This window comes from Alligator mississippiensis, chromosome 1 (genome assembly GCF_030867095.1).
Source record: "Alligator mississippiensis isolate rAllMis1 chromosome 1, rAllMis1, whole genome shotgun sequence".
In the NCBI taxonomy this organism is placed as follows: Eukaryota; Metazoa; Chordata; order Crocodylia; family Alligatoridae; genus Alligator; species Alligator mississippiensis.
Genome location: NC_081824.1, coordinates 192,130,601 through 192,147,058, shown reverse-complemented (window position 1 = coordinate 192,147,058; position 16,458 = coordinate 192,130,601). Strand labels below are relative to the sequence as shown.

Below are 16,458 nucleotides of genomic sequence, written 5' to 3'. Positions count from 1 at the left end.
GGAAGCCCGTTTCAGGCTCAATTCCAGGAAAATCTCCTTCACAGTCAAGGTGTTCAGACTGTGGAATAAACTCCCTCCAGGGGTGGTGCAGCCACCTACCCTGGAAATCTTCAAAAGGAGACTGGACAGTCACCTCGCTGGGGTCACCTGACCTCAGTTGTCTCTTCCTGCCTAGTGCAGGGGGACTGGGCCTGATGATCTACAAGGTCCCGTCTCACTCCTAACAATCTATGAACCTATGAAAATACAAACTAATAATTCTATAAGATTATTGTCTTGAGTGCAACAGAAACAATAGTTTTCAAGCAGGTTTCAGTCAAAATTGATATGTATACACTCGCTTTGTCCTAGCTTCCACTGTCTCTCTCACTCACTCTCTCTTCAAACCCCACCCACACTTCCACTCCACTTCTTTACATTTAGGCAGGAAACAAAGGAATCAAGTGAGTCATTAAGCCTATGGCTTCATTAATTAGCTCTCCTTTCCTACCTCTGTTCCTATGACAAGAACAGAGCTCTTTAGCCAAAACTGACAAGGTACCTGTCCATGAAATGACCTTGTATATATTGATTCCCTGAAACAAGCCTCCTCCCCTAGTACTTGCCTGTGTAAAGCTTTAAGTACATTTCTTAAGTACACTGTAAAAGATCTGACATAATAAGTTTTGCTGTCCTTCGTAAAAGGAAGTCATACTCATTACCATATTTATTCGATTAGAGAAGAAGGTTTTTCTTCCCCCCATTTAACTTGGGGAAAAAAGCTCCTTGCCTTAGTCAAGCATGGGGCAGTGGGTAACGGGCTAGGGTTGGAGCTGGAGCTACAGCTAATGCCTGCCCCCCACTGCCTCCGCATGCCCAGTCACTCCTTGCACACAGCCCCTAATCTTTCCTCCCCCTCTAGCCACTTCTCCCCTCTCTCCTATGCTCTTCCTTACCTTTGCTTAGCTCTGGCAGGCTTGCCCTCCCTGCAGCCAGGAACATGGAGTATGTAGCACTGTACCAGCAGTACCAGCTCTGCACCACTGCTATGGGGCCAGACTGGAGCCATGTTCTGTGCTCCAAGCTGTATCAGGGACCAAGTCTGCTGGCACAGAGCAAAGGTAAGGGGGAAAGAGTGGGGTGGGAGGGAAGACAGGAAGAGGGAGGGCAAGGACCTGAGCCTGTGGGGGGCAGAAGCAGTGTGGAGGGAGAAAGAGGAGGGGACAGGGAAAGACAAGCTGCCTGCCTCTCTGCCTGCCCCCTACCACTTGCACCCCTACTGCCTATTCTCCACTGCTCCCTCCTTACAGCCTCCTATTGCCTGCCTTTCCACACCCCATACTGTATGTCCCCTACTGTCTCACCCACTCTATGTGTGCCCTACCACCTTCCCCATTACTGTCCCCAGCATCACTTCTCGTCACACTACCTCCAATAGTGGGGGGAAATATTTACAATAATCCTCCAATAATTAGATTCCATACATGGAAAAGTATAATAAATTTATAAATTCTCTGTGTATAGAACCTAATTACCAGGGGGGCATCTTACACTCAGAGTCCTCTTGTATTCAGGTAAATACTGCACTAACATTTTAATAATGTTGAGATGTGTAAACACAATCATTTTGTTTACACTTATTCATTTAAAATGATCAAGTGTTGAGAGATATCCAGCACTTACCATTCAACAGCAATTCTTGAAGTTTTCATTCAATGCCAACCAAAGAAACCAAAAAAAACCAATATAAATATACAGGGTCTTCATAAAGTCCTTGTGCATTTTTAAACTTTAATAACTTAGGTTGTAGGTATGATAGAAACAATCTGTAAACGGCATTTAAAAGCAAATTTATTAAAGTTTTAGGACAAGTGGAGTACACAGTACTAGACTTCATAAATAATAACAAATTTATTCTTAAATAAAATGGAGCTCCATGCCACTACACTCTGAATGTACAACAGTTCCTAAATTACATTTTCCCACAGAAGTGGATAGGCAGAGGTGGACCAATGGCTTGGCCACCTCGTTCACCTGACTTGTCACCGCTGGACTTCTTTTTATGGGGACATGTTAAAAGTGTAGTTTACTAGTCAAAACAATGTTCTTTGGTGAAACTTAGGGCTAGGATCAGCAATGTAATTAGTGCTGTAACTCAAGAGCAACTGGGAAACATTTTCAATGAGTTGAAAGATCAGATTGAGCACTGTATCATGATGGATGGTGGTTATGTTGAAGTCTAGCCTTGTGTACTCTAATTGTCCTAAAACTTTAATAAATTTGCTTTTAAATTCTGTTTACAGATTGTTTCTATCATACCTACAACCTAAATTATTAAAGTTTAAAAGTGCACAAGGACTTTATGAAGACCCTGTATAAAGTAAGACTCAGAACACTTCTATATGAGGGTTAGAATTTGGGGAACACAAACCCAAGAGCAAAAAATGAGAATGAGACACAAATCAACGGGTTAGTCATACAGATTGCATATCTGAGGTAAGCCATTTAACAACTTATTTTTTTGTTATTTCTAGGATTGTTTGTCTCTAAATTTACCAATAAAACCATTCAAGTTTGCCTACCTGAATATCCAATCACATTGCCAAGCCAAGTCAGGAGTTTCAAACCAAAGCTCTGATGGGCAACAATACACGAATGCATAACCTGAACCTTCAGTGGCTTTGTCTGACGGCTGGTATTTCTCTTCAAAAGAGAAGAAGGGAAAAGAATGCTTAATTACAAATAAGAAAAAGCACACATACACTTGTAGAGAAAGATGTAGCATGCCTATATCCCAAATTAAAATAATTTTGCATAGAAATTAGAAATTGCAATACATTTTATTAAAACATTGATCATAACTGTTCCAGCACAATCTTATCCAACAGTGCAACAAAAACTAAGACAAACAACTTGATATTTTTTTTAGCTAATTCATCTAAAAATAAGTTTTGTGATTTCATGCTGTTTGGACAGTATACTGAAGAGCGCATTTTGTATTTAATTTAAAATTTAGACTTTTTTTTCCTGTTCTGCAATTGAAATGTTGAAAGCTTTTTGGCCAAGTCAAAAAAAGACATCCTACATGTTCAGGCTCTTACTTTTCCTACCTTCCCCTTCCTCGCAGTGCTGCATCTTACTGATAAGCACCCTCTTGTGAAGTGTAAGGAGCAGCAGCACACATGCAAGCTCCCCTGAGGAATACAAAAAACTGATGCAGCTGACTACCAACATAACAGTGAAAGTGATCATCCAAAGTGTCGTCAAATGTACAAAGCAAAAATATATCGGGGCAAAAGATATAAAAATTAAAATTCAGATAGAAATGCAGTTTGTCAAACTAATGTTGCCCTTCAACAAATTTAGTTTGACTTTATTGGTATTAACTAACAAGCCATTCTAGTTTTTAAGTTTTCGTAAACTTAGCCTGAGTAGTCTCCCTGCAGCACATTAACAAGATCGTTTTCTAGCCTGGAAACAAACCTAATTTTTCCATAACCTTAAATCAACTGCAATAAAAAGGTATATATGCAACACCCTTAATCCTAGACAGCATATATATTTAAAAAAGGTGTGAAATACAGTAAAATCCCTGTTATCTGGGATTTTACTAACCAAAATACTTGATCAACCAGAATTTCAGCAGCAGGACACACATGGCACCACACCCTGCTGCTTTCCTGCCTGCTGCACCACTTTCTTACCTGGCTGCATGCGCACAGCTCCCTCCGCTGCAGCAATCTGTGGCCGGACTGCCTTGGCAGTTGGGGGAAGAGGAGGAGTGGCATGTGGCCAGACATGGGGGGGGGGGGGGGGGGAAGATACCTGACCCTGGCACTGGCACTTCCCGCCCCACCCTGCCCAGGGTCAGAGCTAGGAGCCCCGCACCCCCGGGCAGCAGCTCCAGCCCCTCAGGCCCGTGTGGAACAGCTGGGTGCAGCGCCTGCCGCAGGGAGTGGGGCTGGACTCTCCTACCTGCCCCCCCCACTGCGGGGCTCCCAGCACCTGAGACAGGGCCTCAGCTGGAGTGCAGCTGGGACCCACCCGCCCAGGAAATGATTCTTGTAGCCCCTCCCGCCCCACCCAGGGTCAGAGCCGGGCACAGCCACTGCCACAAGCTTCCCACCCCCCACAACTGGCTGGAAACCTGTGCCTCAGGTAACCGGCACTTTTAGCTTACCGGCACCCCCCATTCATCACTCATGCCAGTTAACAGGGATTTTACTGTAGTATCTTTTAGTTAGCTCAACATAGAATTTCTGATTATTAAAGGAAAGTCTATAATTTATAAGTTTAATAAGTTGTTCTGCTTCTGAAAATTATTTGTCTTAAAAAAAAACCCAACACTTATTAGTCTTCTTATTTTATAAAATAAGATTCAGGAATTTTTGCTGCTTATGAATATGTACTTTAAAGACTAATTTGCAAACTAAAATCATTCCCAATGAGGCGAATTAGCTGAATGTGAACAGAGTATTAGGAGAAATAAGTAATAGTAGATTAATTAAGTTTAAAAAAAATCTGCTTTTACACAAGCACCCCTAACAATGAGAAACTGAAGAAAGGGAAAGGAAAGTTCATGTATTAAGGCAAAATATTATAAATACGAAGATTCCCTTGAGATATTTTTTGCTCTTAAAGAATGAAATAAGAATATTATGCCAAATGGCCAGTAAAGTATTATGGATAAGAAGCAGAGAAATATGACCCATCTAAACAGCCTAGCTCATAGAGGAGAGGTGTCAACGTATGCCCTGTGGGCTAGAGCTTGCCTGCAGACTCGCTCAATCTAGCCTGTCAGACTACTGGTGGACCACCAGAAGTAGTGGGGCATAGTCTGGTAGAGAACCTGCAAGCCTTGGGCTCCAGTGGACATGGCAATCAGCGGCAGGAGGATGAGCAAGGGTTGATATAGCCCTAGATGCCCTCACGCTGCTTCGCCCTCAGCTGCAGACTCTATCAATGCCCCCATGCTGAAGCTGCCATGGCCACCATGTGCCCTGTGCTAAAGCAAGAGCTGCCGCATGTTCTGGACTGGAGCTGGCCCACAAGGAGCCCAGTGGTCCAGATCTGGTCCAGGGCACAAGGTGAGTTTGACACCCCTGTCCTACAGCATTGAACCATCTCCTTCTAATTGCCGAAGAGCTGTTCCCAGAATCTCAGTTTGGGTTTCTGGCATTAAGAGGCAAAGGTGACATGATTTTTCCTGCAGCTGACAAGCAGTGAAGATGTCAGGAACAACATAAACCACTCTACATGGCTTTCTTTACCTCATGAAAGCTTTCAGCTGCAAACCAAGAAGCACTGTGGAGGATCCTTCTGAAGTATGGATACCCACTGAAATTTGTCACCATTCTTTGCCTGCTCCGTGACAATATGCAAGCAGTAGTTCTCAGTAATGGATCCATCACAAATTGCTTCAAGGTTAAAACAGGAGTTAAGTAAGGCTGCATCATTGCTCCAACACTCTTCTCGATATTCCTTACTGCAATGTTACAGCTGACCACCAACAAGCTTTCAGTCGGAGTGGAGCTAAACTACCAAATGGAAGGTAAACTGTTTAATCGCAGCCAACTCCAAGCCAAAACCAAGACCACCCTGACCTCAATCATCAAGCTCCAGTACACTGATGATGCTGTAGTGCATGCTCACTCAGAAGTAGACCTTTGAGCAATCGTCAACATTTTTACCGAGGCATACAAGAAAATAGGACTGACACTTAACATTCAGAAGACCTCTATCAGCAAACTCTTGGGGCATGTCCACACATGCAGGCACATGTGCTTGCAGCAGCTCAAATAGCAGCAGTTCAAATTTGTGCCAGAGATTTCTGCCTCAGCACACATGCCTGAACAAGCACTTTGGTGCAAGTTGTGCCACTTCGGGCAAACTGACCCTGCTCAGCAACTCCTGGATCTTCAGCTAGGGGGGGAGCTAGAGGCTGAGGCCAGCAGTATAAAAAGCTGCCCTTGCGAGCAGCTCAGGACTACTTGTCCTTAGGAGCTTCTGAGGCCCAGCCAGTTGGTATCTGGGGACACTAGCCTCTTGTGCCAGCTAAAATGCTGAAGCAACTCTAACCTAGAGTGGCCCCTGCACCCTCTACCCATTGTGACAGTCTGGCAGTGGGGGCTGCTGCCTGGCTGTGATCTGCTGCCACCTGCAACAGCATCCCCCCCTTGGACCTACAGCCCCATGGCTCCATGCCTGCCAGACCCAGACAGGAACCTCATACCCCCAGGCCAGGAGGGGTCCTGCCTGTACGGAGCCAGCCCAGCCTGACAAAGCACGGAGCACATGGAGGGGACCCGGCCCGATCCAAGGGTCGCACAGCTTCTACCTGCAGTGCTGGAACCCCAAGTGGAAGCAAGAGCGGCCCGGTTCTGCTCTGCACACCAGGCAGCTGCATGTGGCATGCACAGGCAGCACCATGTCCCAGGTGGCCAGGGCTGCACCACACCACGCCGCTGGGGGTTCTGAGTAGCAGGCTGTGAGCACCCCGACAGCTACCACTGCTGCAAGGGGGCTATGTGCTGTACAGGGGTGGGGGAGGAGGGAGGGGGAAGGAAGGGGACCCACCCCTTTTGAGCAGTCCCTCCCCACCCAACCCCTCCACCCCATGTCCCTACTTACCAGTGACAGCACCTGGGTCTGATCCACCACTGCAGCCTTGCCGTGCTCCTATTTGTTCCAGCACACTGAGGCAGTGTGCTGGAGCAGCAGGGGCACAGGGCAGCCATAGACACTCTGCCCAGGTGCCAGAGCATCTCTATGGAAGACCCAACCTCCAGTTGTTTCAAGGCACGCTCCAGAAGCATAACCTGTGTCGCTTTCTGACATGACTTGTTTTTTAATACCAGGATTTCCTGGTATCAAAATAAGAATCTGTACTGCAAATATGTAGTGTGGGGAACCATTTTTTTGTTCCCAGCATGCCTCTTTCAGCGTCTCAAACTGCTTTGAGACACCACAACAGGCACGTGCTTGCTCATCTGGAGACGCCTTTAATGACCATTCCACAGCTCCACTAATTCAGATTTATGGTGAGACTCTGGAGAATGCTATTTCCTGTACCTCAGAAGCCATCTCTCTCAGAAGGCTGACATAGACAAAAAAATCCAGCATTGCCTCAAAAGTGCAAGTGCAACCTTTGGATGTTTGAAGATTGCAACATCAGATCCGAAACCAAGCTCATAGCTTATCAAGCACTCGTAATCCCCACCTTACTGTACAGAGCTGAAACATGGACAATGTACAAGAGACACCTCAAGTCAATTGAGAAGTGCCAACAATGCTGCCTGATGAAGATCCTTCAAATCCCCAGGAGCTTGGGGAATAAGCAGGAGGAACTCATCCTCCTGCTCAGTGCAAATAATTATGATGTCATAGGGATAACGGAGACCTGGTGGGACTCCACCCATGACTGGACCACGGGTATAGATGGCTATACCCTGTACAGGAGGGATTGTGTAGAGAAAAGGGGCGGGGGTGTAGCTCTCTATGTTAAGGAAAGCTACACGTCCCTGCAAGCTGATATTGGCGACCAGGGTGGACAGCTGGAGACCCTCTGGGTTAAAATCCATGGGGAACATGGCACAGGGGACACAATGGTGGGAGTCTACTATAGACCTCCCACCCAAAGTCCTGAGCTTGACCAGGAGTTTACCCGGGAACTGGCTGAGGCCGCATGCTCCAGGACCATGGTTGTCATGGGTGACTTCAATTACCCAGACATCTCGTGGGAGGATCACTCAGCAAAATCTGAGCGGTCGCAAAGCTTCCTCTCGTGCGTGGATGTCCTCTACCTGACTCAAGAAGTCTATGGGCCAACGAGAGGCAAAGCGCTGCTTGACCTGGTACTGGCTACTGGGGATGACCTAGTCGGCGACCTAGTGATCAATGGGAAGCTGGGTGACAGCGATCACGAGCTGATCACCTTCACCATCCGCCGAAAAGCTGGCAAGTCAGTCAGCAACACGGAAGTCCTTGACTTCAGGAAAGCCAACTTTGACAAGCTCAGGAGGCTTGTCAGTGAGGCCCTAAGGGACCATGACCACGGGGAGAGGGGAGTTCAAGAAGAGTGGTTGCTCCTCAAGGGAGCGATCCTCAAAGCACAAATTAAGTCTATTCCATCTCGGAGGAAAGGCAGCAAAAGGGCACAGCAGCCCCCCTGGATCTCCAGGGACCTGGCAGACCTCCTGCGGCTAAAAAGAAAGGCCTACAAAGGATGGAGGATGGGAGTCACCTCCAAGGAGGTACTCTGCACTGGTCCGGTGCTGTAGGGAGCAGACCAGGAAAGCCAAGGCTACAACTGAACTCCAACTAGCTTTGAGCATCAAGGACAATAAAAAGTCCTTTTTCAGATATGTGGGGAGCCAGAGGAAAAGCAGGGGCAACGTTGGACCCCTGCTGAACCAGATGGGGCAACTGACAACTGACGCCCAGGAAAAAGCCAACCTATTAAATAGGTACTTTGCGTCGGTCTTTCATCAGTCCCATGGGACGCCCATGCCCGCTATGGGACAGGGAAGTCCAGGTGAGGGTGATCCCCTGCCCTCCATTGATGCTGACTTCGTGAAGGAACATCTTGAGAAGCTGGATACCTTCAAGTCGGCCGGCCCTGACAATCTTCACCCCAGGGTAATCAAGGAGCTGGCGAACATCATAGCCCAGTCTCTAGCACGGATCTTTGAAAACTCTTGGTGCTCTGGTGTAGTGCCCATAGACTGGAAGAAGGCCAATGTGGTGCCTATCTTCTAGAAAGGGAGGAAAGTGGATCCGGCTAACTATAGGCCCATTAGCCTGACTTCTATCCTGGGGAAGATCTTAGAAAAGTTTATTAAAGAGGCCATCCTTAATGGACTGGCCGACGCCAACATCTTAAGGGATAGCCAGCATGGGTTTGTTGCGGGTTGGTCTTGCTTGACCAATCTCATTTCCTTCTAGGACCAGGTGACCTATCACCTGGACAAGGGAGAAGAGATTGATGTCATATATCTTGACTTCAAAAAAGCCTTCGATCTGGTGTCCTATGATCGTCTCTTGGAGAAACTGGCCAATTGTTGCCTTGGGTCCTCCACGATCCACTGGCTGGAAAATTGGCTCCGGGGTTGGACCCAGAGGGTAGTAACTGATGGAAGTCACTCATCACGGTGTCCTGTGACCAGTGGGGTCCTCCAAGGCCCTGTCCTTGGACCCATACTGTTCAACATCTTCATTAATGATGTGGACACTGGAGTCAGAAGCGGACTGGCCAAGTTCGCCGATGACACCAAACTTTGGGGCAAAGCATCCACACCAGAAGACAGGCAGGTGATCCAGGCTGACCTGGACAGGCTCAGCAAGTGGGCGGACAAGAATCTGATGGTGTTCAACGTCGATAAATGCAAGGTTCTCCACCTTGGGAAGAAAAACCCGCAGCATCCTTATAGGCTCGGCAGTGCTATGTTGGCTAGCACTATGCAAGGAAGAGACTTGGGGGTCATCATTGACCACAAGATGAACATGAGCCTGCAGTGCGATGCTGCGGCTAGTAAAGAGACCAAAACGCTGGCTTGCATCCATCGATGCTTCTCAAGCAAATCCCGGGACGTCATTCTCCCCTTGTACTCGGCCTTAGTGAGGCCGCAGCTGGAGTACTGCGTCCAGTTTTGGGCTCCACAATTCAAAAAGGATGTGGAGAAGCTTGAGAGAGTCCAGAGAAGAGCCACGCGCATGATCAGAGGTCAGGGAAGCAGACCCTACGATGACAGGCTGAGAGCCCTGGGGCTCTTTAGCCTGGAAAAGCACAGGTTCAGGGGTGATCTGATGGCCACCTACAAGTTTATCAGGGGTGGCCACCAGTATCTGGGGGAACGTTTGTTCACCAGAGCGCCCCAAGGGATGACGACTAGGTCGAATGGTCATAAACTATTTCAAGACCGTTTCAGGCTGGACATAAGGAAGAATTTCTTTACTGTCCGAGCCCCCAAGGTCTGGAACAGCCTGCCACCGGAGGTGGTTGAAGCGCCTACATTGAACACCTTCAAGAACAAACTGGATGCTTATCTTGCTGGGATCCTATGACCCCAGCTGACTTCCTGCCCTTTGGCAGGGGGCTGGACTCAATGATCTTCCGAGGTCCCTTCCAGCCCTAATGTCTATGAAATCTATGAAATCCAGTGAGAAGACAGATGCACCAACATTAGCATCCTCTCAAAGCAAACACCATGAACATGGAGGTGACAATCACACAGCATCAACTTGGCTGGGCTGGCCGTCATCCAGATGTCCAACTCCAGATTCCTAAAGCAAGTTTTAATCTCCCAGCTCAATCAGGCATACACTAAAGACTAGGGCAGAGAAAGCACTTCAAGGACATCCTCAAGGTCAACTTGAAAAAAATGCGACATTGACACTAACTCATGGGAGACTTATTGCCCTGGACAGCCCCAAACGGAGGAAGCATCTGCTGCAAGGATCTAGAATTTTGAAACTTTATGATGACAACAAGAGATGGAAAAGCAGGAGTAGCAGCAGAAACAGTGTGTTGAGAACTGAATTAAGAATCCAAAGCCACCCACCTCACACGGAAACATGTGCCCAAGTTACAGAAGAGACTGTCAATCCTGGATCAGCCTTGTGAGCCATCTTCAAATGCACAGATAAAGCAATCCATAATGGAAGACAATCATCCTCAACTACGAGAGACTGATAGATATACAGATATATAAAGGGAGGGAGGGCATTGTTTACGACAGTGCCTTGGCTTGAGGAATGACCACTGAAAGGGACCAGCCACAGGCAGACCTTGTACTGGCTCCTTGAATCTCTACCACCAAGAACGTTGTTAAAAATAATATCTAGTGTATAAATTTAAAAGTAAAAATAACACAATTTTCCAAAACTGTTCTGTATAGATATTTACGGGAAGCTCAAAGAACAAAGCACATAAGACCCACTTACCACTATTACTGATTTTGCTTGATCACAATACTGGAAGTCTCCATATCGGACAGATCTGCGTCCCTTTAATTCGATAAAAAACAGAATTACTAGCAGTTTGTGGAAAAACAAAGAGAAAATTAAACTGTACGTTTTAATATAAACAGAAAAATCTCACAGGTAATAAATTGCCACCTGTACTAACCACACTGATGGATACAGAAAAGACTTAAAGCAATTTTAATTTAAAGTTTGTAACACTCCATTCCTGATCTCCCTAGTCAAAAAATAACTCAATACAAGTATAGCTTATGTTATGTTATCATTATGAAGGGGGGGGTGTCAGTTTTTTTCCATCATAAATTACACTTTAATAGCTTCAAAGAAGGTAAAACCAAAGTTTGTCAGACCTTAAGATTCAACTGTCTGTTTTGATAAAGTCCACAGGAATCTCATCGCAAAAACCTACTACTTGTATTTAATATGCTGTTTTAATCCCAACCTTTAAACACAAATAATAAACTTTAATGGTGATAAAATAAATTATGATCTTTTCAACCTGGAGCTATGGACTTCAATACAGAGAACTGTTTCCAAATTGTAAATCACGGACCGCCTAAAGTGTTCATTCTGGTAAATGCTTCCCCAATAGAGTGTTGCAGAACAAGAAGGGTACTGTAGAGACCAGTGTACTGCTTACAGAAAAGCATGTTCAGCTCCCTTGTTCTTCTGCCTATCGTGAGTCTTACCTTTAGTTCTTCTTTATTTGCTCCTGGCATTTTCTTTTACCAACAGAATAGAGCAAGCCAGCATATTGGAAAAGCTCAAAACCAAATTTTAAGAAAACAGAAGCGTCAATCTTAGTTACATATACATGGTCTAACCCTGCAATTTAATTAATATTTTAACTAGGAAGTTACTTACATCTCTATCTACTGTTGTTGCAAAAAAAATGGCTTCTTTCTGTGTACAGTTGACAGCTTTCTGTAGGGTGTATATAACTTGTTCATATGTGTGAACTTCATCATTAAAAAGCATGCAGTAGTAAGTGTCACTCTTCTCACTGTAGAGCAAATTTATACCATTAAGTGATAGAGCTTTACATTTTTTAATTTTAATGATATCTAATAAATAGGCAATCCATGCCACTGCTGAAACACATCAACAAAGCTTTACCCTGAACGTGTCAATTGCTCCAACTCTTACTTACATGCATGGGAGTTTCACACATTCTGCACCTCATACAGAACTCAGCACTTTACCCGTCAGGGGCCTGATTTTTGCAGACTCAGGGGCAACAGGTTAGACTGAAGAGTCCCTAACTTTACCTCTGTACATTTTATTATTTGCAATTGACAGTATCTCATTAAGGAAAAATGATCTCCTTTCAATATACCTGCGCTCATACTATTTTGCATTGCCTCCAAGACCCTGCCCAGAGCAGGGGGGGCTGGACCCGATGATCTCACGAGGTCCCTTCCAGCCCTAAACTTGTGTGAATCTTAGCAATACAGCATGATTTTCCTATGCATTTCTCTTTGGTTGTCCTCCCTTATAGTCCCTTCAACCTATGACAAGCCAGGAACCTCTCACAAAACCTGTTTATCACTTTGCAAAATAATACACTAGTCAGTCAGTCAGGCCACACTTTCCTTGTTTTAAAAAAAACTTAACATTCAATATAATCCTGATTTCCACCATTTACACAGTACTAATTACATGGATACTACTTGGTTACCACTAAGACGACAGAGAGCTCAGTGCAATATTGAAAAAACAAAAACTACGATCCATAATAAGATTTCTTCTAAGATAAAATGTTGAGATACTTAACAGCATCATCTTGTAGTAGTTCAAAGAATGTTATGACCGATGCAAGAATTTAACATTTTATACTCCAAATACCTGCAAGTTTTGAAAAAGCTCAGAGACAAAAATGATACTTACACCATCTCTAAGCCAGGTGGCAATTCATTTTCTTTTTCCCATGTTAATATATCTACTGCATATTGAAACATGATAGAAAAAATGTTATAAGCTCTTGCTATCATATCTTCAGATAAATGCACCAGAGGATCCTAAAAAATATTAAGTCAACAGAAGAAAAATGTTAGAAAAAACTGGATGTATTAAGTAGCATTTAAAAGAAGAACCTGATTTGTGCTCAAATCCTACTTCTACTCTCCTGTGTTGAACATTTTATGTAATCCTCTCTCATGTAACTTGAGAGTAAATACATATAAATGAGAAGTATCAAGCCCATATCTCCTTCGGCCAAATGCTGTTCATATACAGATCAGATATGACATCTCACAAATTAAATAAAACATTTGACTATTACCACTTTTCACTCCTCTCCCTCATGTTTCTGTTACATTATAATTTCTTGTTAAATGTGATGACTTCTCTTTATAGGCACATATGCACCAAAAAAATAAAATAAGTGAATGCTAAACTTATTCTACCCTATTTAAGAGAAAAAAAGTAAACAGTATTAAAAATTAAAATTAAGAGCAAACTTTAAACAAATTTAATCCTTCCATTTTACCAGTCTATGCATACCTTTTTTTTTCCCAGAAATGAATACCTTTTTTAAAAAAAAAAGATGAAAGAAAACTAATTGGACTAAATTTGTTCACTGAAGTGATTATAGCCTGGTGGAAAATTCATACAAAAAATTTACCACGTGTTAATGAGAAACAGAAATGGTACAATTTTTTTTTTTTATAAATACAGCAGATATTATGTATAGCAAGAAACTAGATAATATTAGAAAAAAGGAAAATGCTAGGGAGAATGACTAATTGTAACCATAACAGTTTCTGCCTAGTAGTTACTACCTCTGGTTTTAACTTAAAAAGAAAGAATGAAAATATAAGTCTATGAAGATTGTTCACTTCTCTATGTAATCTTCAGTAACTTCAACATCCATGTTAAAGTCTCATGCAACTCCTTAGCTTAATGTTTTCTCATCTTCACCTCTTCACTTAACCTGTAATCCTGGTTCAACCTTCTCACTCACGAAAAGAGTTTTTTGCTTCACTTGGTCTCCTTACTTCTGTCATTTAATTGGCTCTAGTACCTACAACCCCAGGGACCTTCTTACCACCTTTGACTCAACTGGTTAAGCTGTCCTTTCTACTACTATAGCCTACCCATTACTAGCTCACCCTGCGGCTAACTGGCTCTCAGCCTGGAAGCCTTCAGCCTTTGCATGACTGCTTTTCATTAGTAGACACAGCAGGATCTGCATCTTGATCTGCTAGTAGCCATCTGTCTAAGTGGACACAATTCCTAACTGAAACCAGATGAAGCTTACACATTCCATCACAAGTTTCTTCCCACTAATTCTATCCTGGACCCTTCTCCAGTCCAACTTCCCCACTTGCGTTCCACTGAAACTCCTTTAATCAAAGTCTCCAGCAACTGCTTCCTATGCAAATCTCAGAACCAATACTCCATCCTCATATTCCTTTGACTTGTCAGCCACCTTCAAAATCCTTGACCATCTATGTCATCATCATGGGATCCAATGACTGTCATTACTTGGCTCTACTCCCACCTACACATTCATTTCTTCAGCAAGTCCTGTGGAGGGTCCTCCTCATCCTCTCCCCACCACCCTTCTGTAGACAAAGCAGGGCTCTGCACTTGCTCCTCTTCTCCATCTCTTATCTCTGGGTAACCCTACCCATAAAGACAAATTAAATTATTACACTGGCAACTCAAAAATCTACTTCTATTCCAAACAGGTTTCCTTCTACCCAAACTAAAATCTCATAACTTTTCTGACAATTCCTCATGGATGCCTGACCATCAATTCAAGCGCAATGTGGCTAAACTAGAGACCTTACTCTCCAGGTCTTCACATGCAACAAAAACATCTAAACTATCTAAATCTTGCTAAAATTCTTACATGACCTACCTAACATATATTCCTTTCTATCCATTCACAAACTTAAAAAAAACACTGTCCCCAGGCTCACCATCTCACATTGCAGTTACACTATGATTTTCTCTAACCCCAGACCAGTGGTACTCAACCTGTTTGGACTTGAGGAACCCTTGGATAAACTCAAGACTCCCCTTCAAAAGGGCCAACTCTTACATTTTCACTCTTTTTTTGCCTACAGAAAATAGAGCAGTTTTTCTGTTACAAAAAAACTCAGAAAGAACATAGATATGGATTTCCATTTGAAATCTCTGGGTTTATCTTGGGAATCATGCTTGGGAACAGAGAGAACATTGTGTTCAACCCTTGAAAGGATGTCAAGTCACCCTTGTTGAGAATCACTGCCCTAAGCAAAAGGAGTCTTGCCTATTCCTATCCATTATGAAGAATGCAAAGATCATTTTCCTAGCCTATTATTTTGATCAGGTCATTTCACCGATTTCAACTTTTCACAGGTTCAAACATAACTGTCTGTGTCTGTTTTCCAGCCCTTCATGTGTCCATCATACCAAACATCTCTCACTCACTATCAAAATGCTGACTCACCTCCAATGGCTCCACTTAAGTTTTCCACTCAGCAACTTCATATTTTCTCTTAGGTTGCCCTATACAGTTCTCAGTAAATTCTGATAAACATTTATACACTGTTTCCTCATTCTCCCATGTATCTGAGAGGCAAAACCCACAGCATTAATTGCCACTCAGCGGTGGGCAGGCGGGCAAGCAGCAAAAAAATCAAGATGAAAGACGCCGCTGGACCACAAACTTCCTCCATGATTTAGGTAGGTCCCTAATAAGCTCTTTGGGACATACCACATGGAGCAGAAACTCCCCGCTCCCTACTACAGAGAGAAAAGCCAAAGTCAAGTTCCATCCCCACATCCCCTTAAGACACGGAACATGGCATCTGATGTTCATCTCTCCTTCTACGTTAGTAGTATACTCGCATTACTAGTAACTATAATTAATCCTGTAGCTCAGGTGGCAAAAGTCTGAGTTGTATTACTGAAGATACATAAATAAGCTGTTACAGTTATAAATAAGAGAATTTGTTTAACTTTTCCCTTAAACCATAAAAAAAAATTTCTAGGAATTTAGATTAAAAACATCTTTAATATACTGGACTTTGCAATGGAAATAACTTTTTTAACGTATACACAGCTTTAATGTGGCCCTCTCTATATAGATGATTATATTGAAATGCATATTCTGGAAGGCCCCTTTCCTCATCCAGTATAGGAGAGAAGAATAAGGATACAAAACAAAGGCTGTTTCTATTATTTTACATGCTTGACTTTAAAAGTAAATTATTTAGATTGCAAAGTAGATTTTGTAATCTTATTTAATATGCAAAGACTGCTATGATATAAATATTAAGTATGGTGTGATCTGTCAAATTGTTTCATTTAGCCTGTAAAGTAGAACACATCAAGATCTTCGATGCTCTGAAAGATTTCTTCTTTTAATTTCCTCACACTAAACATAATAAATATGAATGATGTGATGATAACAGTAAAAATATCAGGATAACATCCAATTTCTGGTGAAAATTCCCCATTTTCCAGTTTGAATCACTTCCAAAGCATCCCAGAAAATACTAGGTACAA

At 43.5% G+C, this 16,458-nt stretch overlaps 1 protein-coding gene across 3 annotated transcripts in view; it reads right to left on the bottom strand.

Annotated features, from left to right (window-relative positions):
* UBR2 (ubiquitin protein ligase E3 component n-recognin 2) overlaps nt 1–16,458 on the bottom strand; it is a 105,797-nt gene that overhangs the window by 74,550 nt on the left and 14,789 nt on the right. For all 3 annotated transcript variants that reach the window (XM_006266031.4, XM_014598085.3, XM_019483230.2), the window contains exons 5-8: nt 12,847–12,977; nt 11,824–11,962; nt 10,921–10,983; nt 2,562–2,682 (exon numbers count right to left, since the gene is read on the bottom strand). In XM_006266031.4, the coding sequence (XP_006266093.1) occupies nt 2,562–2,682; nt 10,921–10,983; nt 11,824–11,962; nt 12,847–12,977 (454 nt within the window). The remainder of the gene's footprint in view (nt 1–2,561; nt 2,683–10,920; nt 10,984–11,823; nt 11,963–12,846; nt 12,978–16,458) is intronic.